Source organism: Aethalodelphis obliquidens, unplaced genomic scaffold (assembly GCF_003676395.1).
Source record: "Aethalodelphis obliquidens isolate GAN/ISIS:26980383/991018 unplaced genomic scaffold, ASM367639v1 scaffold50, whole genome shotgun sequence".
Taxonomy (NCBI): Eukaryota; Metazoa; Chordata; class Mammalia; order Artiodactyla; family Delphinidae; genus Aethalodelphis; species Aethalodelphis obliquidens.
The window spans coordinates 2,793,352-2,819,460 of NW_020837994.1; the positions used below are offsets into that span (position 1 = coordinate 2,793,352).

The window sequence follows — 26,109 nt, forward strand, 5'->3', positions numbered from 1 at the left end:
GAAGTTGTATAAACGACTCACACGGCACCTCCTCTTGGGCCCTACAGGCCAGGCCTGGGCAAGGGTGAGGGTGAGTCCGGGACTTGCTCTCAGGTGATTAAACTAGTGCTCTGTTGCTGTAGATCAAATACTCTAAAACTTTGCTGCTTTACACACCACCATTTAGTGTCTCACAGGGTCTGAGGACCAGGATCTTGGAGGGGCTGTGCTGAGGGTTCAGGCTCATGTGTCTCATGAAGAGGCAGCCAAGCTATTCCCGGGGCCGTGGTCTCGGAGCCTCGAGTGGGGCTGGAGGATCCACTCCCAAGCTCGCCCCCACGGCTGCTGGCAGAAGGCTTCAGAGCCCCGCATGGGGACCTGTCCAGAGGGCTGCCAATTGTCAATGACACTGCTTATCCCAGAGTTAGCAAATCACGAGGGAGGGGGAGAGAGAGAGAGAGGAAAAAACCAAATGCCTTCTACAGTCTAGTCTCTGAGTCACAGGCCATCAGTTCTGCCTCCTAATTCCATCACTTTGATGAGAGGCCCTGAGTCCAGCCCACACCATAGGAGGTTGTGACACCTGGAGGTGAGGTCACTGGGGACGACTTGCTGGTGCTCCCACAGCAACAGCGACAGCAACAGCGCGGGACACTGGACCGGACAAGCCCAACGCTGTGGATGCTGCCGGACGCAGTCTGCCTGGAGGAAGAGGCTGAGCTGGCCACACAGCAGGGCCCCAGGTGGGGCAAAGGTATGAGCAAAAGTCAGAGGTGGGAACCATGGCCATGACCCCTGACCTGGCTGGGAGGCAGTACAAGGTGACCATCAGACTTAGGGCACCTGAATGGGAGATGGGGGGAAGGGGAAAGCCTGGCTGGGGCAGAGGGAAGGGGATCCCCCCTCTTTCACAGCAACCTTGCAGGCCCCATGTCGAAGACATCAGTCACACGAGGTAGGAGCAGAGAGCCTGATCTCAGAGGAGGGCTGCCTGGAGAGCTACCCAAATAGGAATATCCACACTGGACTTTGTGTGAACAAAAATGTCCTTTTATGTGTTGAGTGCTGACACTGGGGTGTTTTTTAAGTAGTTGACCTCGCCATCAGTACAGCGAGCCAGGAGCTGCACAGCAAGGGTCCGATATTCCACAGCACCTGCTACCTGACACCCCCTCAGGGCTCCCAGCCTGCCTGAGGGGCCTTGCCTCGGAAGATCTCCCACCCAACACACTGGCCGACTCAGACAGCCCGAGGACCACAGGGCTTGTCAGGCGGGGTAGAGAGGCTCAGAGGCCCTCAGGGATGGGCGGAGCTGCGGTCTCCTGAAATCTGGCTGCCCTTTGACCTGGGAGAAGTTCTCAGACATCATTATCCGCCGGGGACAAAGAGCCTGCTGGGGCCCAGGTGCCGATGATGATGACGGGTGGGACAGGGGTCAGCCAGCACAGCTCTGCCAGCAGCCACGTGGCCGGCCCAGCCTCACCCTCTCAGGGGGGCTGGGCTTTGCTAGGTGTCAGGAGGGGGCGAGGCGGGAACATGGGGGCTGCTGAGCGAGCAAAGCAGAGAGGAGGGAGGGGCAGGGCACTCGTGGGTGAGAATTACTGGGGAGGGTCAGGGTCCAGGTGAGGTTTAGGGGACAGGAGGCTGAGGTTTAGGCCTTTGTGCAGCAAACTTCTATTGAGGTAGAGGTGGGGCAGGCAGACAGGGTCCCTGACAGTGCCTCCTGGCCTGCTGTCTGGGGGAACTGATGTCCAGTCAAGAAGTCAAGAATTGATCCCCCAGGTAGGAAGGAGCCCTGGGAGGTGCTTGAGCTGGAGCGGGTCATGGGCCGGGTCAGAGGGGCGGTGGATGCCTGGCTGTCTGTCTTAGTGACCCCAGGGGAGGGCAGAGTCAGGTCCCTGTGCCACTTTCTAAGAATCTAGAGTCCAGGTGGATGCTTCCCAGTTGCACTCTGTCTCTCTTACAGATGGTTGGCAGGGCCATGCTCCCTCCTGAAGCTCTGGGGGAGGCTCTGTTTCCTTGTCTTTTCCAGCTTCTAGAGCTACATGTATTCCTTGGCTCATGGGTCCCTTCTCCATCCCCAAAGCCAGTAGAGAAGCATCTTCAAATCTCTTTCTCTGTTCCCATTGTCACATCACGTTCTCCTTTCTAGATCTAGTCAAGTCTGTCTCTGCCTGTCTTATAAGGATACATGTGATTCCATTTACAGCCCATCCAGATAGTCCAGGATAATCTCATCTCAGGATCCTTAGTTTAATCACATAGGCAAAGACCCGTTTTCTCCACATATAAGGTCATATTCACAGGTCTAGGCATTAGGACATGGATATCTTTGGGGGGCCACCTTTTTAGCCCACCACAGATGCCAAGCAAACTATTCATTCTCTTGGAGCCTCAGATTCCTCGTCAGGGAAAGTTCTGTATGCAAATGTATGTAAATTAGGAGACTTGATCTGCCCCTAAACCACAAACTGGGGAGGCAGATGCCTGAAGAGAATCTTGTCTTGGGCAGATGAGTCCTGACCCTACTCCTTCCCTGTGTGCTCCTCCGCTCCAAGCTAGCCAAGGTCCATGGCAGGCCAGGGCTGTGTGGGGAAAGGAGCCCCAGCTGGGAATCCTATGACTTGCATTCAAATACCAGCTCTTCCAACCAGACCTCCAAGGTCACTTACCATATCTGGAATATTTTGCGTTTCCAAGAAACTCATGTATGTTAGTCCTGCCTTGGGAGAGGGTTGGGCAGGGACCTCTGAGGTCCCTGTGCTCTGAGATATGATGATCACAGACCTTCACATTCATGGTATCTTCCTATTGCTAAAGAATCTCGGTCCATCTCCTAGTAACAACGATGATTTTCACTGAGCCCCCTGGAAGAAGGGCCATCTCTCAACGGAGTGGCAGGCTGCTGGAGGTCCATTGTGGGCGGAGGGGAGAGCATCCTTGTTTCTCACTTGCTTCCATCCAGGCCCACTGGTCTAGACCAGGGTCAGCAAACTACACTCTGTGTCTGAACGACCTATGGGCTAAGAATGACTTGTACAGATGAACGTCTGCCATCATTTGATTGCAGGGGATGCTGACTGAGCCCCAGTTAGGTGAAATGCCACTCTCCAAAAATTCTGCCCTTCTCAAGAGTAGACCTGTAGTACAAAAAACTGTATTCAATTATTTACTCTGATTTTTGTCAACTAAAATTTTGTGGACATTTCTTTCCTCTTTTGTTAAATAAATACTGCATAAAGTCCTCCATTTCCTCTTGGCCTGTAAAACCCCCATCAGCCCCCACTAATTGGCTGCCCTACATTCCACTCAAATCACTCTCAAGCCATCCCCAGATCCACCCTGCACTTTGGAGCCAGAAGGACCTCCCCAGTGTAGGTCTGACAACATCAGTCCCCTGATGAAACTGCCCAGTGGATTCTCTGTGCCCTCAGGATGCCTCTGGCCCCTTAGCCGGCTTACTGCCCTTGCAGGGTGGACTCTGCCTTCCTTGCCAGCTGCTCCCTACCCTCCTCCAGCCTTGCTGAGCTTCTGCCAGTTCCCTAGGACATCGAGCTTCCCCTAGTGCCAGCATTTTGCAACAAGGTCTTCCCTCTGCTGGAAAGACCTGTTACCCAAATGTCATTCGTCTTGGTCTTTTGGGAGTCCTTTCAGACACCACCTCCTCCAGAAAGCCTTCCCTGATCCCACCCCCTCCATTTGGTCAATTCCTGACTGTATTTCTTCCTCTTCAACATCATCCTGTCAGATCAACCCGCTTCTGCAGACTTTCAGGGTCTTCTAATCTTGCTTATCTCAGGTAAAAGATTTGCTTTACACCCTTCTTTGTCTCCTGCATGTTCTGTGTCAAAATCCTTGTGTGGGTTGCTGATTTTAAAGCCCCACAACGCCAGGCTGAGAGTGGAACCTGGAGCTGCCAGGATACCTCACCCTAGGGTTAGCTCCCATCTGGAACAGCTACTCTTCCCTGGCCCGGCCCAGTCTGGTCTGCTTGTCATCCTCATGCTCATGAACTAGGCTGACACTCAAGGGCGTAGGCCTGGGCCAGCTTGGGACTTAAGTGAAGCCACCGGAGAGGGAACTGGTGCATGAATATCACTCCTTCTTGCTAACTCAACCTCAGCTCCTGATAACCAATGCTTCCTTCTCTCCAGGGCCACCCTTTAAAGTATGCGGTTTATACCATTGACCTCAGAACCAGCCAGGACTTTGCAGCTATTATAGAGCATAGGCTCTGAAGCCAGAATACCTGGACTTAAATCCTGGCTCTGCCTCTTACTAGCTGTGTGATCCCGGGCAAGTTTTTAAACCTTTGTGCCTCCATTTCTTCAACTGTAAAATGAGACAAATTACAGTAGTATCTACTCCATAGAGTTGTTTTGAGGCTTCAATAAATCCACACAGGTAATATACCTGAAACCAGAACTGGCAGACAATACGCACTGAAGTTTAGCACCTGTTACTACCTGCTGTAGTTCATGAAAGCTGCTGCTTCTCCTTTTGGAAAAGTAAGGACTGCACCACCCTACCTCCAGTCTTCCAATGCTTCCCCCACAGAACATCACTTCCCATCACCCCCCAGAAACTACAGGTTCCTCCTGCAGTTTCTATGAGATGCACTGTCATCTCCTCAGTGCAAAGCGGTTCAACAGTGATTCTCCAAGAGTGGGCTTCAAACCAGCAGCTTCAGCGTCCACCCAGGAGCTTGTTAGAAATGCAGATTCTCAGCCCCACCCCAGACATACTGAATCAGAAATTCTGGGGGTGGGACCCAGCAAGCTGTGATTTACCAAGTCCTCCAGCTGATTCTTTTTTTTTTTAAATCTTTATTGGAGTATAATTGTTTTACAATGGTGTGTTAGTTTCTGCTTTATAACAAAGTGAATCAGTTATACATATACATATATCCCCATATCTCCTCCCTCTTGCATCTCCCTCCCACCCTCCCTATCCCACCCCTCTAGGTGGTCACAAAGCACCAAGCTGATCTCCCTGTGCTATGTGGTTGCTTCCCACTAGCTATCTATTTTACGTTTGGTAGTGTATATATGTCCATGCCGCTCTCGCACTTTGTCCCAGCTTACCCTTCCCCCTCCCCATATCCTCAAGTCCGTTCTCTACCTCTGCATCTTTATTCCTGTCCTGCCCCTAGGTTCTTCAGAACTATTTTTTTTAGACTCCATATATATGTGTTAGCCTACAGTATTTGTTTTTCTCTTTCTGACTTACCTCACTCTGTATGTCAGACTCTGGGTCCATCCACCTCACTATAAATAACTCAATTTCGTTTCTTTTTATGGCTGAGTAATATTCCATTGTATATATGTGCCACATCTTCTTTATCCATTTATCTGTCAATGGACATTTAGGTTGCTTCCACGTCCTGGCTATTAGAGCTGCAATGAACAATGTCGTATGTGACTCTTTTTGAATTATGGTTTTCTCAGGGTATATGCACAGTAGTGGGATTGCTGGGTCATATGGTAGTTCTCTTTTTAGTTTTTTAAGGAACCTCCATACTGTTCTCCATAGTGGCTGTATCAATTTACATTCCCACCAACAGTGCAAGAGGGTTCCCTTTTCTCCACACCCTCTCCAGCATTTATTGTTGGTAGATTTTTTGATGATGGCCATTCTAACTGGTGGGAGGTGATACCTCATTGTAGCTTTGATGCATTTCTCTAATGGTTAGTGATGTTGAGCATCCTCTCATGTGTTTGTTGGCAACCTGTAACTCCAGGTGATTCTGATTTACAGGAAAGTTTGAGAACCACTGCAGCGGAGTGTAGCATAGTGGTGTATTTTGTTAGCTCTGGCCCAGAGTGACTGCACCCTCCTCCAGGAAGTTGTTCCTGATTTACCCAGAACCCCCTTTCATTGACCCCCACCAACTTCCTCCCTGCATTGCAGTCATTTGTGCCCAGAGTGCCTCCCCAGATTGCAAGTTCCCTGAGAGCAGGGTTGAGTCTCACCTATCTCCGTGCCTGCACTGGCCTTTGCTTAGAAAGATAAGCTAAATCAAGCACACCGCATCTCCAGTTTCCTCTGACTGAGACTACTATTACTGGGCTTCTGCTCTCTGGGACCGTCGCTCACATTGTGGTTTTCCTCTGGGTATGTTTTCATCTCCGTGCTGGGATGCCTCTTTGTCACTCCTAGTGTCCTCCAGTTTTAATGGTTACTCGGGACATTTTACCCTTCCCTCCCCCATTATGTTTGTTCAAACCTGTTGGACAGGTTGCCCCATCTCCTGGTAAATCTGGCCTCCCAATTTCTGTTCCAATCATGTCTCTTCTATTGATAACATTTGTCAAGTACTAGATACTAGGCCCTGTGCTGGGCACTTCGTTCATTCTTTTAGCCCTTACAACAACCCTAGGAAAGAGATACTTTACTTATTCCCACCTGGATGGAGCATAGGGATACTGAGGCCTGAACACAGTGCGTAACAATCACATGTCATCTGTGTCACCTTGTGGGCTTCTGAACAAGACTGCATTTGAAGAAAAGAGTTCACTGCTAAGGAAAGCTGGGAAAACTACTGATGAAAAGTAATTGTCTTTTTTAAAAATATAATTAACATATAATATTTGTGGGCTTCCCTGGTGGCGCAGTGGTTAAGAATCCGCCTGCCAATGCAGGGGACACGGGTTCGAGCCCTGGTCCGGGAAGATCCCACATGCTGTGGAGCAGCTAAGCCCGTGAGCCACAGCTACTGAGCCCACGTGCTGCAACTACTGAAGCCCATGAGCCTAGGGCCTGTGCTCTGCAACAAGAGAAGCCACCGCAATGAGAGGCCGGTGCATCACAAGAGTAGCCCCCGCTCGCCACAACTAGAGAAAGCCCACGTGCAGCAACGAAGACCCAATGCAGCCAAAAAATATATATATGTAATATTTGTTTCAGGTGTACAGCATGATGATTTGATATATGTATATTGTGAGATGATCACCACAATGAGTCTAGTTAACATCCATCACCACACATAGTAATTGTCTTTTTTTTTTTTTTTTGTGGTACGCGGGCCTCACACTGTTGTGGCCTCTCCCGTTGCGGAGCACAGGCTCCGGACTTGCAGGCTCAGTGGCCATGGCTCACGGGCCCAGCCGCTCTGCGGCATGTGGGATCTTCCCGGACCGGGGCACGAATCCATGTCCCCTGCATCGGCAGACGGACTCTCAACCACTGCGCCACCAGGGAAGCCCAGTAATTGTCTTTTAATGTGTCTGTTTCTTCCCCCAGAATGCAGGCTTCCAGAGAGTAAGGACTGCACCCCCAGATCAGCACAGGGCTAGGAGGGTCTCCAGAAAGGTGAGCAAGAGGGAGGGATGGATAACAAAGCACGCACGAGGAGCTCTCAGTGTGAGGGGAGATTTACTCCCCATCCCTTCCCTGCAGGGGAAAGGTCCTGGGAGACTTGAGTAAAAAACTTACAGATGGAATGATGCAAGGGGCACTTTCTGTATGTTTTGCAATAAAAACTTGCTAAAATGGAGCAGGGATTGTTCTGAAGGCTGGTTCCCAAGTGTTTCAGGCCTATTCCTCTCCAGTCGGCCAGACCTGTCCCACAAGACAGGGCCAAAGGCCACTACTGAGCCCGTACCCCCAGGTCAGGCATTAGAGCTGGAGGTCAGTGCTCCTGGGTTCTTGTCTGAAACCTGAACTTATCTTCAATCATCTCTTTGTGCTTCAGCCCTACCTCCATGTCACCAAGTCCTAGAGATTCTAAGCCCTCAGCATCTCTCCAGCACGCCCTTCTTTTTTTTTTTTTTTTTTTGCCGTGCGTGGGCCTCTCACTGTTGTGGCCTCTCCCGTTGCGGAGCACAGGCTCCGGACGCACTGTCTCAGCGGCCATGGCTTACGGGCCCAGCAGCTCCGCGGCATGTGGGATCTTCCCGGACCAGGACACGAACCCATGTCCCCTGCATTGGCAGGCGGACTCTCAACCACTGCGCCACCAGGGAAGCCCCAGCCCTCCCTTCTTACATTTCACCCACCACTGCTTTAGTTCAGTCTACATCCTCAGCACCTCTCGCTTCCTTCCTCCCTCTCTCCTTCCCTGCCTCCTTCTTCCTTTCTTCCTTCCAACATTAGCCAAGTCCCTCCTGTGAGCCAGGCACGGTGTTGGGCACTGGGACACAGAGAGCACACTAATTCTACCTTTGCCCTCAAGTAGCTGCTTCTCTGCAGGACATGTGTATAGACACTCAGAGTTATAGATGCTCTGAAAGAAAGAAGCTAGGGGTCTAATGGGGACACAGAGGTGGAGAGGGTCCTCCTAGGGCCATTACCCTCCAGACCCACTCTCCACCTTTCTCTACCGTAAACTCTGCCTGGATTCTCTGTATAGACTGTGTCATTGGGCTCCTTTACCTTCTGGCCATTGGAAAGTCCTGGCAGAAGATGGGAGGGAGGGAGGGACAGAGAGTGAGTGACCTTGCTAGGTCACTATGGGCTGTCTGTGCCACAGCTGCCATCAGGCAGCCCTCTCCACACACCTCCCACTCCAGCTGGCCTCCTCCCTTTGCCCTTCAGGCCACATGCCCCCCAAAATGTCACTGGCCTTGGGGTACTGCACCACCCCTTGAATTTTCCCCTGTATCCTGCCTACACCTTTGCAAACAGTCTTTGTATTAAAATTTCCTCAAATTACCCAACTACAGCTATGCTGTTGCCTGTGGGGACCCTGACTAATACAGGGCAGAGGTAGTCAGGAAGGGTGCCATGGAGGTGGCACTGAAGGTGTTCTTACCTGGACAGTGATCCTTCTAAAGCCAAAACTGACCTTATGTCATCCCTGCTAAAGCCCTTTGTGGCTCCCCATTTCTCTGAGGATAAAGTGCAGACTCCTTAGCCTGGCACCTGAGACTGTATACCGTCTGGCCCCGATGGACAAGCAGCATGTGGTGAAATCACTCAGACGGGGGACAGGAGAGATTTAGAAGGGAGGGACGGAGTCCCGGGAGGGAGGGAGTTCCGCGTCCCAAAGCAGCCCTGCCTGGCAAATTCCTGGATGGGGAAGGAGGAGGTGGGTGACATGTGGCACCGCAAAGCCACACCAGGCCCCCCTCCCCTTGCCATCACCTCTGTCCTCCAACCCTCCAAGTGAGCCGAGCACCGGGAATGAGTTTGACCCAGACAAGCCCTAGCCTTGGGCCATGAGAACTGGTTCAAATCCCAGCCCCAGCATTGACATCTGGCAAGCTTTTTGGGTCTCTGAGCCTGAGTTTTCCCAACTACAAAATGGCAACAACCTCACAGGGCTATGAGAGAAGCTTAAAGGAGGAAAAGGATGGGAATTTCCTTTTGTCAAGCAGCTCCAGTGTCAGGAACTCCCCGTCTCCCCCATCCCACCCCAGCCTTGTGAAGCAGAGAAAGCACATGGACTTGGGGCTCAGGAAGACTTGGATGTGAATCCCAGCTTCGCTACTTAGTCACCGTCTCATCTTGGACAAATCCCTTTATCTCCCTGTACCTCATTCGCAAAGCAGGGTGGTAATCACTCCTGGCAGGGTGGCTACGTGGACCGGGTGAGCTCACACAGGCCAGGACCTGCATGGAGCAGAGCGCTTGTAATTGTTTGTTTCTGCCTTTTGCCCTGTGCCTCTCTTAGGACAGGTGTCCTCTCTGCCTTGCGGACCGGCCACTCACCTCCTCCTCTGTGCAGTGGAGGGGCTGAGGCTGCCATCACTGTTAGGGGTCTCAGAGGTGCCAGTATCCAACCCCTCACAAACCATAAAACTGCACCCATAATTCCTAATGGCAGCACAACCTTCCTGACTGAAGGGAGCATTGGGACGTGCCACCTTTGGGGAAGCCCACCCTGGTCAAACCCAGCTTGGTGGCTTGATTTGACCTCTCCATCTGGGGTTTGGCCAAAGCACTGTGGGAAAAGCCCTGGGTTGGGACATGATGCAGGAAAGGTGACCCAGGTCCTGGAGCTGTCCTGCCCACACTCTGGCAGGAGCAGCAGAGCAGTGCATTAGGACGGGCATAGAGGGGTGCTGGAATGAGTGGGGAGGGGCCAGGAGAACTCAGTGCCTGGTATGAGCTCCCCATACCCACCTCGTGCAGGAAAGAGCAGTCATCCCAGGACACAGAAAGCTGCTAAGAAACATCCTCTCTGGGTTACTCTACCTCTGGGCCTGGTTTTCCATCCAAGCCAGAGTGGACTGAGCTGTTTAAGCAGGAGCCCTGGGCATGGCAGCTGGGGACCAACGGGAGGGTGTTGTCACTCTGTGAGGTGACCCAGAAGGAAGCGAGTGCCCCTCTCAGCCCTCGAACTTGCCTCAGCATCCTTTGGTGAATATTCCCATGTATGTGAGAAAGGCCCAAATTGGACTATGTGTTATTGCCCCATCCCAAGCCCTCACACCACCAAACCACCCACCCACCTGATCTTTCTAACCCTCCAATCTAATCAAGGTGCTCTGGTCATACTCCTCCTTTGGTCCCGTCCCACAGGGTGAAGCCCAGGTGGGATTACACGGCCCCTCAGATCTGGTCCAGTCAACCTCTCCAGCCTGATCTCCTCCCCTGCCTGCATCCCTCTTCCAGCATCCTTCCTCCAGCCATATCAGGGTGCTCATGGTTCCCACCTCCAGGCCTCTGCCTAGGCTGTAGCCTCTGCCTGAAGGCCTTCTCCTTCCTTTCTGCTGGGCAGAATCCTACTCTTCATCTCAGGTCCAGCAGCAAATGTCGTCATCTCTCAACCTTCTCGATTACCATTCCCTCCTCGGTGCTCCCCCATAGCACTTTGTCCATGACTTTGTTGTACTTATTCACTGGTCAGTCCACTGTTAACTGAACCACAAATCTGAGCCAGGCCTGCACCGGGGCACAGAGTGATGAAGTTCCTGCTGATCCTGGGATAGCTCCTGGCCCACGGGAGAGGCAGACACTGCAGACAGTGACAGCACAGAGGAAAGGACGGAACTCGGCACAGCCTCCCACATTGCACTGCACCATAGCCTGGCTGTCTTGCTGCAACCACTGACTTGGGGACACTGCCTCTGGGTTGGGGCTCCTCAATGTCTGATTACCATCTGTGTCCCAATGAGAGCCGGGCCCAGGAAGGTGCACAGGAAAAATGTGCTGAAGTAGATGAACCTGGGATCTGAATGTTTCAAAGGGGACTTGGTCTTGATCCAAAGTCTTGCCATTTCAGTAGCTTACTTTCATAGCACAGTGGTGACACCCTTCTACATTCTGTGGTTTCATTTGCTCCTCAAATATGGGATAAGAACCGTCACCTCCATTTCATGATGCAGAAACTAAAACCTGGGCTGGGAAGATGACTTGCCCGAGGACACACTGCAAGTCAATGGGACAGGAAAGGCCAGAATGCAGGCCTCCTGCCTCCCAGCCCAAGCTCTGCCCCTTAGATCATACTATGAGGGGAGTGGGTGAGCCATGAGTTCTAGCCCCAGGCCTCCTCCACAGGAGACCCTTCTGGAGAAGGCACAAGCCACACACTGACTTGGGGTCCTTCCAGGCCAGTAGGAGTCTTGCTTCCAAGGGGACCCAAAACACCTCTGGGGAGAGGACTGAAGAATTCACGGCACCTTCAGCATCCACCTTGTTGCACTGCTCTTTCCCCAGAAATACATCACACCTGTCCCAACCTCCCAGCCTTCGCACATACCAGACCCCTATGTCCCCCGCAAACCTGGAAGCCACTAGCTTTACCTCAGTTTCCTAAAAGGCACCAAGCTCTTTTCAGCATCAGAGCCTCACCACATGCTGGTCTCTCTATCTGGAATGCTTTTCCTTCTACTCTTAGCCAACTCATGCCTCAGGGCTCCATGACTTTTTCTCAAGGTTTACTCCTATGGCCTTGAGTGGGTTGAACAAATGGCAGTGTTTCTAGGTCCCATCAGTGGCATTTGTCACATGCTGCCTTGGAACTGTGACTTCTGACAAGAAGAGATGGTAAAGACTTCAATGGCAGAGACTCCCTCTCCTCTTATGCTGTGAGCCCACACCCAGTTTGCTCAAGCTGTCCCCAAGGAATCCGTCTCTTCACTCACATGCTTTTTGCCCACACACCTCCCTTTACCCTCCACATCCAATAATTCATTCCACCACATTCCAGTAGATCTCATCTCCTCCTGCACTTTTCTCCAGACCAGGCCTTCTTTCCATCCTTCCACCACCATCCGAGCTCAGGGATCATTCTCTCTCACCTGGGTCCCTCCCGCAGGCTCCTCACTGCCCCCTAGCCTCTAGCCTCTCCCCACACTATGGCTGAAGGATTCTTAAAAACATAGGTGACCACTGGCATTTCCCTACTCGAAGCTATACCCCCTAATGTCTCAAGAGTGGCAGTCAAGAACCTTCCTAAGATCTAGTCCCAGTCTCATATCCCACAGCTGCCTGGGCTCCAGACACTGCAGGTGCCCTAACCCTGCCCCAAACATGCTGCCTTTTCTAAGACTTTATGCCTTACCCCTACACCCTCCGTCGTCTACAAAACTACTCATCAAAGGGCAATGAAAATAATTTTGGAACACTTTCTATGTACCTGGCACTATACTATTTTTTTCACTTTACCTCATTTAGTTCTCAAAGCACATCACAAAATAAGTGTTATTGTTCCCATTGTACAGATATGGAAACTGAGGTTCAAGAAAGGGAGGGCCAGAACTGGGCTCCGGGTTTGCCTGATTCCAGCTCTGCTGTGCACTAATCTCTCTGGGAAGTTCACCCAGCCCCCGGCCCGCAGCCCAATGAAAGGACCTCTCTCCTCTTGGTCTATAGCCAGAGGTTTCTCTCTTGCCCTAGCATTGCTGCCAGCATCCGTATGGCTGCCTCTCACTAACGTGAGCACCCCCAGGGCAGGGCCGAGACTGACTGGTTTGGGTCCCCAGCACTCAGCAGTGTATAGATTCTCGGCGAAGTTTCTACAGAAACAGATGGAAAAGTAGAGGCAGCGTGAGGGCTTCAGGAGCCCACCCCTACCTACCTAAGCCCGATACAACCACCAATCAGAGGCGGGACCTCAGCATCTGTAGCCAAGGCGAGGCCTTGCCCAGAGGAAAACACAAATCCACGCCCGGCCCCGCCTGTCCTGCCCATGCCGGGGCTCCTGGCCCAAGTTCCTGCTGGCGGGCTGCACCAACCGCCGCGGGGGTGCGGCGAGGGGCGGGCGGAGGGAGCGGCAGGAATAACCAGGCAGCCCCTTGCAAGGAGGACTCGGCTTCGCGGGCCGCCCACCCGCGCCGAGCAGGCGCCTCCGAGCAGCTCTCCCGCGCCAAGCCGAGCCCGGCGCTCCCCCATCCCAACGCAGCTGGTGCGGCAGAGGTTGGAACAGCCGACCCCGCCCCTGCCGCGTCGGCCCCGCCCCCTTATGAGGTTACAAAGTGCCGCGCGCCGAGCCGCGGGCGTAGTGGCCGTGGCCGTGGCCGTGGCCAAGGCTCCAATTTCGGCCGCCGCTCGGGCCCATCTGGCCGCCCACCCCCCGCTCCCCGGGCCGTAGCCGCCCCCGCGCTCCCGTGCTCGGCGCGAAGCCCTGGCCCAGGCGGCCGGGGCACGGGCCAGGGGCGCGGGGTCAGGCGGCTTCACGCGGAGCCCCGACTGCATCGGCTTCGCCATGAAGACCCTCATAGCCGCCTACTCCGGGGTCCTGCGAGGTGAGCATCGGGCCCAGCTGACTGGAGGGAGAGCTTTGACTGAGGAACCGGGCTGTCCCGTGAGAGCTCTCGGAGCTGGGCTAAGGGTCTGGGACATGAGCTGTTACAGCCCAGGGTCTGCAGGGCCTTGCGGGCTTTCTCCTGGGGCAGTGCAGCTGCCAGAAGGTTTTCAGGAAAGGATGTGATGAAAGGCTCTAAGGCAGGCAGGAGTGTGTTGGTAAGGTGGCGGCACGTTGCTGGAGGACAGGCCGCTATGGGGGCCGAGGTCCCAACCCCTTTCTTTTCTTTTTGGGATGGTTTGCCGCCCTCTCCCCCACCATCACTACCATTCTTCCCCCCAACTCACCTGGGTCTGAGATGAGGTTAGAATAATGGTTACCGGGTCTGATCCAGGCAACCTGGCATGGTAGTCATGTGGGCGCATTCTCCACTCTGGCACTCATCGATTTTGGGGACCTCTGTTACATCACTTCTCTTTCTCCAGCCTGTGAGATGGAGTGATAGCTGAGAACTCCTCTCCAAGCCCCAGCATTGCTCCTGGCCCCTGGCAGTTCCCACCCTCTCTCCTCACCTGGTGGATTAAGCTGTGAGGCACTGGATGGGGCAGAGCGGCAAGGGTTTTGCAATCCCCTGAAGCAGCCACCAGACAAGGAACATGCCTGGCTGGGACAGGTGTGCTCGCACTGTCTCCTTCCTCACACCCATTCTTCAGCCCAGGCTTGGGAGCCCACTCAGCAGCAACTGTGAGCCTGGCACACTTAGAAGGTGGGGCAGAGGACCCTGGGTGCCCTCCAGTGTGGCCCAGGCCCCTGTTCCACCGGTGTGCACCTGAGGCCCTCCGTGAATCAGGGGCAGAGTGGAGATCAAACTCCAGAGCTTTGCCCCCTCAAGGAAGAGCATCCCTTCCATGTCCCCCACCTCTCACCTGTACTTGGAGAAACTGAGATGGGAGGAGGCATGACCCACCCAAGGTTTCCTTAACAGGTGCCTTGGCCAGGGGATTAAATACAAATCCAGGAGAGCCTGGGACATTCTCACAGCTGTCCTGGTCTTGCTTGAATCCTCCCTCCCTCCACCTAAGTCTTTATTCTGCTTGCTGAACCTCTCCTACTTAGGAGTTTTCTTCAGTAACTAACAGTAGCCTACTCGACCCATCTTCATTATAAAAATAAAACATATGAATTATTGGAATTTTGAAAAATATAGAAAAACAGGAAGAAAATTTAAAACTGCTGGTTAATTGACTATCCAAAAATAGCTTCCTAAGAGCATTTTAGTATATTTCTTTATAGTTTTATTTGTACACATTATTTAGATAAAGTTCAAAGCGTGATGTAGATATAGTTCTGAATCCTGTTTTCTCCCTCTTAATGTTAAATCATGAGTATTTCCTTCTGGTACTCCAAATCACTTATAATATTCTAGTGGCTGCCAGGTAAGCACCCTGGAGCTGTATCACAGGTTAACCGTGTCTGGGGCATTGGCGTTGTTCCCCGTGTGACTGTTGGTGTGATTATCTGCCCCTCTTGGTCTGGGTGCTGCTCGTTGCCCTTGGAGAGGTACCGAGCTGCTGTCATCATCTTCTGGACAAGCAGCCTGAGCTGCCCCAGACACCCAGCCCTACAGCCTCTGACAGCCCCTTCTCTAACTTTAAAGAGCTTGTCTGTTCACTGTGCCATTTAATGCCCATAACAGGGGAAGGAAGGGACCTAGCCACGTTCATGCTTTTGAAAATGCTTTTGTCTCCAGAGAATGGGATAGGGATGCTCTCTGTGGTGGTCCTTCCTGGAGATCCCCTTCCCTCACCTCTGCTGTCCACAGGCTGTGAGCTCTATCTTCCAGGAGCAGGCGACCCTGACCTCCTCATTTTTGACCTAGAATTTGTAGTTCAGGAGGACTTCCAGTGAATGATTTTGACCAAGTCACTTACTATCCTGTCAGGAGCATTTCTCCATGTTGTTATCAGGTCTTGAAAACATTAAAAAAAGAAAAAAACTGGCTGCAAACCGTTCCATCATGGGATGTAGCAAGGGCTGGTATGAAATGCAAACCAATTGCTTTAGGTGTCTGGGCTCCGCTTTGGTGAAAGACTTGGGTGGGGAAGGGAGAGAGCTGAAGGAAATCTTGTGTTATCTGGCATCTCCATTAGACCTGCTTTCTACATCCTTGGTCTTTGAAGACACTCCCCAGTGGCCTGGTTTGCCTCTGCCAGTGAGGTCCCATTGTTGGGAGGTGGTGAACACCCTGTTGGTGGTAGTATTCAAGGAGAGCCATGGCTTCTGTGAAGGGAATACCTGTGATGGGTGAGATTGAAATAGATACCTTGGTGTCTGGTTTCTTGACCAAAAGCAAAGGCCAGCTGTGGGTGCATGGGTAGGTGGGTGTGTGCTGGAAGTGTCGGGGAGACAGGCGTCTCTGTTGGTATCTTCTTATATCTGAAGGATTTACCTGTGCCAGGGGTGGAGAATGCAGAGTTAGTCATATTCGCATCCCTGCCTTTGCCCCTGGATGTGAGGCTCTTCAGGTCAAAGCCCTCTGATGCCTGCCTCTATCCCCAGGGTTCACCACAGGACCCAGCACGAAATGGTGGCAGCCCAGTAAAATCCTGAGCTGATTTGCTCTGTGAGGCTCCGAAAAGCAAGGCCAGGAACAGGGGTGGCATCATGGGGGGCAGATCTGATGTAATGGAGGAATCCTTTCTGATAGCTATTGAGGATTGCAACAGGTTTGGTGTGGGTGGGGATGGAGCTCTCCATCACTGGGAGTGTGCAAGCAGGAACTTGGTAGGAGGTGGAGCTAAGAGGCTGGATTGTTGGAGGCTAACTCTGGAACTCAGGATTGACAGTCACCTAACCCAGTCCTAAATCATAGGATGAGAACATCATTCTCATGTCCCTCCCTCTCCCAATTCTTTATAGCTTTCTTTCCTTGCATACACCACTTCCCCAAATGCACAAACGCCACTTTGGGGCTATCTGCGCTACTGAGGGCTCTTCTGGGCTGGGAAAGGAGAGCCAAGAGTAATATTTTATTAGCAGCCTAGGTGATTCACTAGCCAGTGTGGAAATCCTGCCACACCCCCATCCTCCCACCCCTGATTTCAGCAACAAGTACTTGAGTCATAAAATCAAAGCTCTCTGGGAACGCTGCATCTGGCACGGCCCTCACATGACAGATGGGACACTGAGGGGCCCAGAGAGAAGGGACTGGACCAGGGTTATCAAAGCCAGGGTTAGAACCCAGATCCATCTCCCAGTCGTTGGCCACCTTAAACCAAGAGAGAAGTGTGGTGAAGCCGTGAAGGGCTGCGTGCAGGGCTCTCGCCACTGTAGGTGGTCGTTTCTTGAATGAGTGTAGGTTGCTCCCAGACCATGTTGGGAGTGGCAGATCACCCCTTCCCAAGCTTTTTCAGGAAGCTCCCCCAACTTGCCTTGATGAGTACATGCACCACGAGCCCCAGAGTTTTGAGGCCAGGGGAACAGCCAATTGCCCCTCATCGTACTCCAAACCTTCCAAACTCCTCCTTGTGGCCGTGGAGCCCCCTGTGAGCAGTCCTCACGGCCTCACAACCTCGTCTCCTACCATGTTGTGCTCTAGAACTGCCAGGGGTCTTCCAGTTCCCCCAGCATTCCCACCAGTTCAGTCCTACTTCAGGGCCTTTGCATGTGCTGCCCTCTGCCCAGGTCACTGCATGGCTGGCTTCCAACCATTCAGTCTCCTCTCAGAGGCCTTCTCTGACCACACCATCTGGAGAGCCGCCCCATCTTGTTTTATTTTTTATAGCCCCTCTCATTACCTAAATTCTCATGTGTACTTATCTGTTTAGGTGATTGTCTCCCCCAGAAGAATGTCAGCCCTTTGGGAACAGGGACCCTGTCTGTCTTTCTCAGTGTTTGTCCCAGCATTTAGCACAGTGCCTGGTGTATAGTAGGTGCTCAGTAAATATTTGTTGAATGAATGAATCATTAATGGGACCTCAGCCCTCCTGAGCACTGCTCCTTCCTCTTGGCAGGAAGCCCTGCTTTTTGCTTCAGTGTGATTTCTCAATTCTTCCTCAGGCCTCCTCTGTGCCCACCCGTGCTGGGTGCTGGGCCTGCAGCTGTTCCCTGCTCTGGAGACACCACAGTCTCACGAGGAGCCGGTTCCAGGGCTGAGTGCCGAGGGCGGGGGGCTCACCACAGTTTCCCCCATTACTTCCAGGGCTTAGAAGCCAGAGAGCCAGGATTCCAGCCCTGGCTTCACTTCTGCTCTGGATATCTCACTCCCCCTAAATGGAAAATAGGATCAGAAAATCTCAAACCCTCAAGGATGTGAGGGTTTAGGTTAACACGAATGGAAAGCGCTTTGTAAACTAACTTGTGACTCGCCTGTTAGTCCTTGTCATTCATTTTGTGTGACACGTGCAACAGCCTCCAACACTATGGAGAGTGGCAGACTCAGCTCTGGGACATCCGGGAAGGCTTCTCACAGTGGGGACTCGCGTGTGGGCCCTTCAGTTTATTGATGGAGCACCTCTGTGTGTCAGACTCTGTGCTGCACACAGGTCAACCCATGGTCCCTGCCTTTGAGGAAGTGAGACTAGGGGGATGACAGTGCACAGTGGTCCACATAGTGAAAGGGGAAGGAAGCATGGGTGGAGGCCTGGAGGTGAGGGTTAGGCAGCTAAATCATCCTGGGGTCAGGGAAGGCTTCCCGGAAGAGGCGACAGTCAATCTGAATATTGAAAGATGAACAGGTGTTACCAAGACAGGCAAGAACCTTCAGGTACAGGGACCAGAATAAATAGAGACATGAGATTTGTGTGGGAGGGAAAGTCTGACTGCAGGGTCTCTGGGCTACCAGCCTGAGCTGAGGTCCTGGTGTGCTGAGAGACACGGGAGACAGAGGTTGCTGTATCCAGGCCTGGGGTGGCTCGCCTATGCCCTTTGCAGGGGTTGGGGGTGGAGATTTGAGAGCTGCTGGGAGAGGCCCCTGGTGCACAGAGTTTCTTGGCCTCCACCACTTCTGGAGCCTCCTGGGTGTGGAGTTGCTGCTGGCAGTTTTGAGGGTTTAGGGCTAGGAGTCTCAGTATCGTCATCTATAGAACGGGCCAATGCATGATAAGAATATCTGCCCAGGTTATGGTGCAGACCCAAGGAAGCTGAACACACAAACCCTTTGGGCAAATCGACAGAAGCAGGAAATGTGAATTCATTTCACTATTAGAGCAGATTTAGTGGACAGGAGGCTCACCCTGCATCTGCCTCCCGTGTGACCTTGGGCAAGACCCTGCCCTCTTGGGGCCTCAGCCTCCTCGTCTGTACAGTAAGGAGGGCTGCATAAGGCAGCCCCCTTGGGTTCATTCCAGCTCTGCTGCAGAAATGTGATTCTGATCATGCCCCTGACGGCTGTGGGATCCTGGGGGTCAACCTCCTACTCATTCTTGTCCCCAACTTGTCCTTGTGAAAATGGGCTCATGTCCTGCTTGGGGCCCAGGTAAGTGCCCCAGAAGAACCTAGCTCCCCACACTTGCCCATGTATTGTGATAAGGGCCTATTTTGAGGACTCCTTGGTGGTGACATACCCACAAGCTGGTGGTGTTGCCATGGCAACCCCTCCCACTTCAGTAGCTATTTTTCTGATGTGTCAGAAGGTGGAGTAGTAGAGAAAGCAGGCCATTGGGGTCCTCAGCAGTCACCTCCAGGGTCCTCCAGGGACACCTTTGGGTCAGATGTCCCAGTGGGCCCTGTTTTAAGGACACCTAATTTGCTTTAAGGTTACCTACTTAAAGAACACCTAACCCTTAAAGGGGAGATTATTAGTCTTTCGAAAAAGGAAATCACCAGTGGATTGGGACCAGGTGAATGGCTGGCTAGTTGCCTCGGGGCCCTTAGCCACCATCTGAAGCTGGTGGAGGGAATGGAAGGGGTGGGCAGCAATTTTCCCTGCTTTCAGGATGGAGCCCAGGACTCCTCAGCCTGGCATTTCCAGTCCTCCATGGCTCACTCCCCCTGCATGTTCTCGACTAGCTTCACCCATTCACACGGTTGCTATGCTTCAACCTGGTTGAACTATTTGCAGTTAATTCCTCAAAGTTGTGCGCTCTCTCCCTTCCAGGCCTTTTCCAGTGCCATTTGTGGGAGTCCAGTACCTGGGGTCCTGACCCTGCACCTCCCTCCTGTCAGCCTGGCAAACTTACTCATCCTTTACATCTCACCTGACCCATCCATGACAGCATCCTCCAGGCCAGTTGGGTACCTCCCGTGGATTCCCCGGCCCTGGCTTACCCTCTGTGCCTCATTGTTCACAGCCCCGTCTCCCCAGCCATAGCTGAGGTGGGCAGCCCCGGGGCGGAGCTCTTCCTCCTACAAGAGCCCAAGAAGCAGAGGCAGGGCAGGGTGGCAGCTCCCACCCTAGAGCAGCGCCCAGCCTGGCCTGTGAAGGATACTCAGAAAGTACTCGCTGAATGAATGTTAATGTTTGGCCTCCACCCTTCTCTCCCTCCTTCTGGAACCTTCCACCGTTGCCCCTGCCTTTAATCGTGATCCCTCCAGCTAGAGGAGACCTTTCCCTCCTGATTCCCCAGAAAGTTCCCGTTTGACCCTCTGCCATGGCACAGGTCCATCGTCTCTGTTCTTGTCCAGGCCCTGTTTATTCATCGCAGGTCCCTCGAGCATCCAGTTGGCAAACATTGACCAAGCATCTGCTCTGTGCCTGACCCCATGCTGGGCACAGGGACCCAGATGAGCAAATGCACACTCTCTCCCAGAATGAGAAAGGCTGAGTGCAGGGTGAGGTGGGGCACATGGGGTGGGGGAGGAGGGCTTCCCCGAGGAAGAATCGGCCAGGAAGGATGAGGCCCATCTCTGACGGACCAGCTTTCAGGGCCTGGTAGGTACCCAGTAAGTGTGAGTTCAGTGACTGAGCAGATTGGGCCTGGAGGTGACAGGACTGTGTTTGGAGGGATGGCAGGCAGGGCCAAGAGTGTAGGGAGACTTCCTCGAGGGAAGAAGGGTCTGGCTGAGCATGTGGTAAGGCAGAGAACGGGCACAGCTTCTTGTGCAGGGCTAGTGGAGCCCAACCCAAGGCTGGGCCTCTGAGATCAACAGGCATGACCCTGCAGAGCCATGACTGTCCCCCATCATCACACGTGAGGACTCCTGCTGAAAGGTGCTTGGCGGGGAGGGGACCCGGAAGAGAGCTTGCCTCTGGCCTTGAAGACGTGGCATTTCTTTGGCACTTGGACTAGCTTCCTGGACCTCAAAGGGTCTGCCAGGAGCCAGAATGTCCATCTCTCTGCCTCTGGCTCCCCTATCCACCTGGGCCCAGCCCTCTGGAGTAGCTTGGGGCGACTCCCTCACTGTCCACTTGGTAGCTGCTGGACCAGGGCAGAGCTTAGGTCGGGCTGGGCCCAGGTGTGGCATCCTTGGGGCTGCAGACGTGAGCAGGGCGACTCCCCCACTCGGGAACCTGTGGCGGCCGTCCACATCCCTGTGACCTCTCTGGCACCTTTCTAGCTCTCTAACAGAGGTGCCAGACGCTGTTTGCCCCTTTGCCATAAGTTGTTTGGATTCCTCCCAACAATTCTGGATCATAACAGAGGAGGATGCCGAGTCTTCGACAGGGGAAGTGACTTTCAGTGTCTCACACTACATAATAGTCAGAGCCAGGGTTTGAATCCTAAGTCTACTGAGGCCAGTGCCTCTGCTCCAAGCAAGGCAGGGGTTGTGAAACCCACTAGACAGGAGAGGAAACCCAGCCTTACTTGGTAATTACCCCACATTCACCCGGGTCTTTACTTTTTATGATACTCTTGCCTATACATCATCTCATTTAATTCTCCCAAGAATCTGGCAAGGTAGGTATTAGTCCCACTGTACAGACGAGGAAACTGAGGCTTGCACAGGAAGTGACTCACCAAGGCTGCACTTCCTGCGAGTTGGAGGTCAGGTTCTCCTGATGCCCGTCCGCCTGTCCTCTGCACCTTCTCCAGGCTGGTGAGCCCCTTCCCAGGATGCCAGTAGCTAAGGAGGGTAGAGGAGGCAGTGTGGGCCACCCAGAGGCCTGACCCACGAATGTCATGTGTGCCCCAGTGTCCCTGTGGAGGGGAGTCAGCCTTGCTCCCTGCCTCCCCTCCACAGGGGAGGATCCTCTTGCCTATCCCTCTAGCTTATTTTTCTTCATAGCTCTCATCACTGCCTGATGTTACATCCTACATTTATGTGTCAGTGCTTTGTCTCTCCCTCAGCAGAATTTAAGCCCCCTAACAGGTGAGAGTTGACCTGCTGCATTCACTGCTATCTCCCCGGTGGCTGGCACAGTGCTGGGCACCTCAGAAGTGCTCCATGCTTATCCCTGTCCCCACCCACCTCCTCCAGGAGCCTACTTTGGGCTGCTTGAGCCCTTTCCATCTTTCCTATTCTCAGCATCTGTTCTGGGTAAATGTGAACCCCCGTTCCTGGGTCACTGAACATTCTGGGTTTGGGCCTGCCTCTTTGTAACTCCGTCTGAGTCTCTATTCCAGCAGTTGCCCCCAACCCCGAGTGCCCACTTTCCTCCTCTTCGCCTCCCAGATCTTGTCTTCCAGGCCCTGCTGAGGCCTCGCCACCTCCTTGGGGCCTCCCGGGCCAATGGCCCCGCTCTGCTCCCTCTCCTCGTAACACACAACCTCATGAGCACACACATCTTGAAAAACTTTGTGTTTGCTCATCAATTCCCCTCCCACTCTGGTCAGTGGTAAAAGCCATGACGAGAGCTAATCACCTAACAGGTGTCAGTCACCTAAGAGATGCCAAATGGACCTACATGCATTTTTTATTTTTATTTATTTTTTTTACCTTCCCAACCACCCCGACAGGTAGGGGTTCTTACCTTCACTTTACAGATGAGAAACTAAAGCTGAGAGGGGCTAAGTGACTTGCCCCAGGTCACAGAGTAATGCAGGGTCAGGGCTGGCCCAGGGCCCTTTCTCAGATTACGGGGACTGGGGCTCAGACGCTGCCCCCTCAAGCCTGTGCGAGAGGAAGCCCTGGTTGCATCAGTCCTGGATGCGGCCTGGTCACTTTACCATCAGATGTTGGGCAAAGAGGCGATACACACCTATCCCCACATGCCATGAAACTTGGGATATGGTTGGGACAGAGAGGGAGCCCTCCCTTCACCAGGGGTGTGTTCCTGAAGTCGGGGTGTAGACTGGCTTGTGTAGTGGGGACCAGCCTTCAAGAGCCTGGCATCATGGAAATGAGGAGGGACTCAGAACTCAAATGCCTGCCGAGAGTCCTGGCTCCCCTATACCCTGACCTCAAGCAAGTGGCTTAACATCTTTTGGCCTCACCTTGCCTCAGTTTCCATCTCTGTAAAATGGGGCTGCCCATCCCTGCCTGTCTACCTTCCCGGAGAGTGCTGTGGGGCAGGGAAGCTCCGTATAGACATGGGGGCAGGGGGTTCCTCTCTGGGGGTAAGAGAGCTGCTCTGGGCCTCTCTGGCAGCTCCACTCCCTCTGCCCTCCCCAAGTCCAGGAGCAAAGGAGCTGTATAAAATAAATGGTGAAATCAGTGGTGCCCTGGAGCAGCTATTTGGATTGGTTACTGCCAGTTTCTCTTCATAGAATGAGTCAAGTTACTCTGTGGCCTGTCTCGTCTTCCTTCATGAAAATAAGACATCTGTAGGAAGTGGGTTCTGTTCTTATCGTGGGGTGAGGGAAACTCATGCTCAGAGAGGGCGAGAGAGGCTCACTCCCCCACCCCATCTCTGGGGTCCTCAGTGATAGAGCTGGGGGCCTTCCTGTCAGGCAGCTCAGTCTGACCTGGGCATCCAGGCCTTCAGCTGCCTCTGGGACTTTGGCATTTGTTGATTCATGCAATAAACCCCTATGAGCTCCTTCTCTCGCCAGCCTGGCTGAGCTCTGGGCGCATGGATGAATCAGGTACCAGCCCTGGAACCCAGGAGACGCTGGCCAAGGCGGATGACCAAGGAAATAGACACTGGCTGCAGTGGGACCGGCGCTGAGAGGGTGCGCAGAGAGTGCAGTGTGCTGGCGGAGGCTGGGGGAGGGGTGACGAGAGAGCAGATTGGAGCTGAGACTTGGCCAGGCTGTGGCTCCCTGCTGGTCACACCCAGGACTTGAGGACAGTCAGGCTGGGTATGAAGGTAGTGGCAGTGGTGACATCTGATCGTAGCACTGGCATCTCTTACCAGCTTCTGCAGGACCTCTCCCAGCCAAAACTGGGGCAGAGGAGATGCTAACAGCTGAGTGGTGAGGTCTGGCAATGACCTGGGGGTGCCCAGCTGAAGCCTCACTTCCCATCTGCCGAGCAGCTGTACCAGGGCTATTGCAGGGTGGTGAGCCTCTAGGTGGTATCCTCAGGAGGGTGGACACCAGAATCCAAGCAGTCAGAGAGATCATAAAATTCATCCTCCCCACCACCATTTTATATATGGGGAAACCAAAGCCCAGAGAGGTGAAGTGACTTGGCCAAGGTGACACAGGAGTTGGTGGTACAACTGGGACTGGAACCCCAAGGCCTGCTGCCATTTAACTTACTGCACAAGATGCCTGCTCCTCTAGAGGAAAATAGGTCATGCATTTTCTCCTGTCGCCTCCCAGCCTTCCCCCACTTTCTTTTGGGGAGAAGAGAGAAGGAACGTGGGGAGACCTGCAGCACAGGGACAGAACGCAGGCCTAGAAGTTAGGCCTGAATTGAGTCCAACTTTGCCACCCTCTGGCCAAGTGACCTTGGCTGTGTCACTTCCCTGAGCCTTTATCACCATCAAAATGGCAGTGATGATGCCAAACTCACAGGACTGGTGAGGAACCAGAGTGCCTATGGAAGTGCATTGGAGGCCCTGAAGCTGCATGGGCCGTGCGGGCCGCCTACCTGTCACCCAGCCCTACAGAGAGAGAGCCAGGGGTTGGGGAGGGGGGCCTGAGGATCAGCCAGAGCAGAGACCTGCTCGTCCTTTGGCTCAGCAAACCTTGCTGAGTGTTGACTCTGGGCCAGGCTCCGAGAGGCCACTGGGAACCAAGCCATGGATCAGACCCAGGCCCTCGGGCAGCTCCCAGTGTGATGGGAGAGCGGACTTGTAATCAGCAGTCGGTACCAGGTGAGGGGCTGTGGGAACCTGGAAGGAGGACTCCAGTCCTCTCTTATTTCTCTGTTCTGCTGGCCTCTCCCAACTTCATCTTCTGACAGTTTCTCTCCAAGATGGGTGGGGGCTGGTGAGATGGCCCTAGAGGGTTCCACGCTTGCATGGGCCTTAGAGCTGATAATCCCAGAGAAGGAAAGGTGACCTCCCTCCAAAGGCTCGCCTGTTTGGGTTTTGAAGGACGAGCTGCCTTATCTCATTGTTGGGGGTCATCAGGTGGGCAAGGCAAGGAGCGGCTTTCTAGGCAGGGGAGCAATGACTGGATATTTCTTAGATCCACAGGGGGCTTCCACTGGGCCTGGGGTTCAGCATCCTGGGCAGTGCAGCTCCCAGGGCTGGGCTCTGTGGTCAGCCAGGTCGGGATGGTCTGGCCAGGAGGCAGCCGAGTGGGCCCAGGCCTGAGGGACACAGAGGGGCAGCACCCTCCCGGCCTCCCCCTCCAGGCAGCCCCCTCACTGTGCCGCCCACAGGAACACCTGCCACTCCTCAGTGGACTTTGCATTTCCTAGTTGGTTGCAGCGCGGGCTATGGGTGGTAGTTGGGCTGACGCAGGGAGGACAGACTGGGGAGTGTGGGAAAAGCCTAGCTCTGGCTAAGCTGCCCTGGGGCTTGTGGGAGCCCTTCAGGCCTTCTTCTTCTGTGTGGATAATAGGGTGACGGTTGAATAAGACAGTCTACATTTCCTGCACCCTGACTTTAGCTAATTGTGAGAGACCTGTAATAGCAGATGGACTTGGATTAGGAAACAAGGAAGAATTTTCCAGTTGTTTCAGTGGGGGATGTGTCACCAATGTGGACTTACTCTGCGTACCCCACCTCCAAAGCAGGAGAGCTCCATGTAGTGAGTGCGACCAGTTCGTTGGTCCTGACCCAAAGGCAGGGGCTAGATAGCCCTTTCTCTGAGCACTCCTTAGACATTCCTCAAGCACTCTTTGGGGTCCTGTTTGCAGTAGGAAGTGGTCAGATGAGACAATGTCTGATGCCTTTCCTTCCATCACCTTTTTTCCCCTGCCCAGTAGAAGGTGGAGGCCCCCAGCTCCTCCCTGCATCCTTCCCCCACCCCAAGCTTACCCTACCTAAGACTTTGGACTGAGTGTCCTGTTAAAATGCAGATTTTGGTTCAGTAGATCCAGGCTGGGGCCCTGCGTTTCTAAACAGCTCCGAGACCAGACTCTGAGTAGGAAGGTGCTGGAGAACATTCTATCCTCTCTGCAGCCAAGGCACCCAGCCTGCCCCAGACCCAGGGCAGGGACTCGTCTCCCATGGCCCCTGCTTCCCTTCATCCCACACATTCCCAGTGGTGAGGGAATGACTTGGCAGGCCGGCCCTTGGATTGGGGTTCAGGCCTATGCCTGACCTTACTTCCCTCCCGCCT

At 53.5% G+C, this 26,109-nt stretch overlaps 1 protein-coding gene across 5 annotated transcripts in view; it reads left to right on the forward strand.

The window, feature by feature from the left end:
- The first annotated feature begins 13,378 nt into the window (after positions 1–13,378).
- The window catches only part of DGAT2 (diacylglycerol O-acyltransferase 2), a 35,341-nt gene continuing 22,610 nt past the window's right edge, over positions 13,379–26,109 (forward strand). For 2 of the 5 annotated variants that reach the window (XM_027083428.1, XM_027083430.1), the window contains exon 1: positions 13,410–13,610. In XM_027083428.1, coding sequence (XP_026939229.1) covers positions 13,571–13,610 — 40 coding nt within the window. In that variant the 5' untranslated portion in view covers positions 13,410–13,570. Of the gene's footprint in view, positions 13,611–26,109 lie in introns of all 5 variants that reach the window. The other 3 variants (XM_027083426.1, XM_027083427.1, XM_027083429.1) reach the window with 3 other exon arrangements.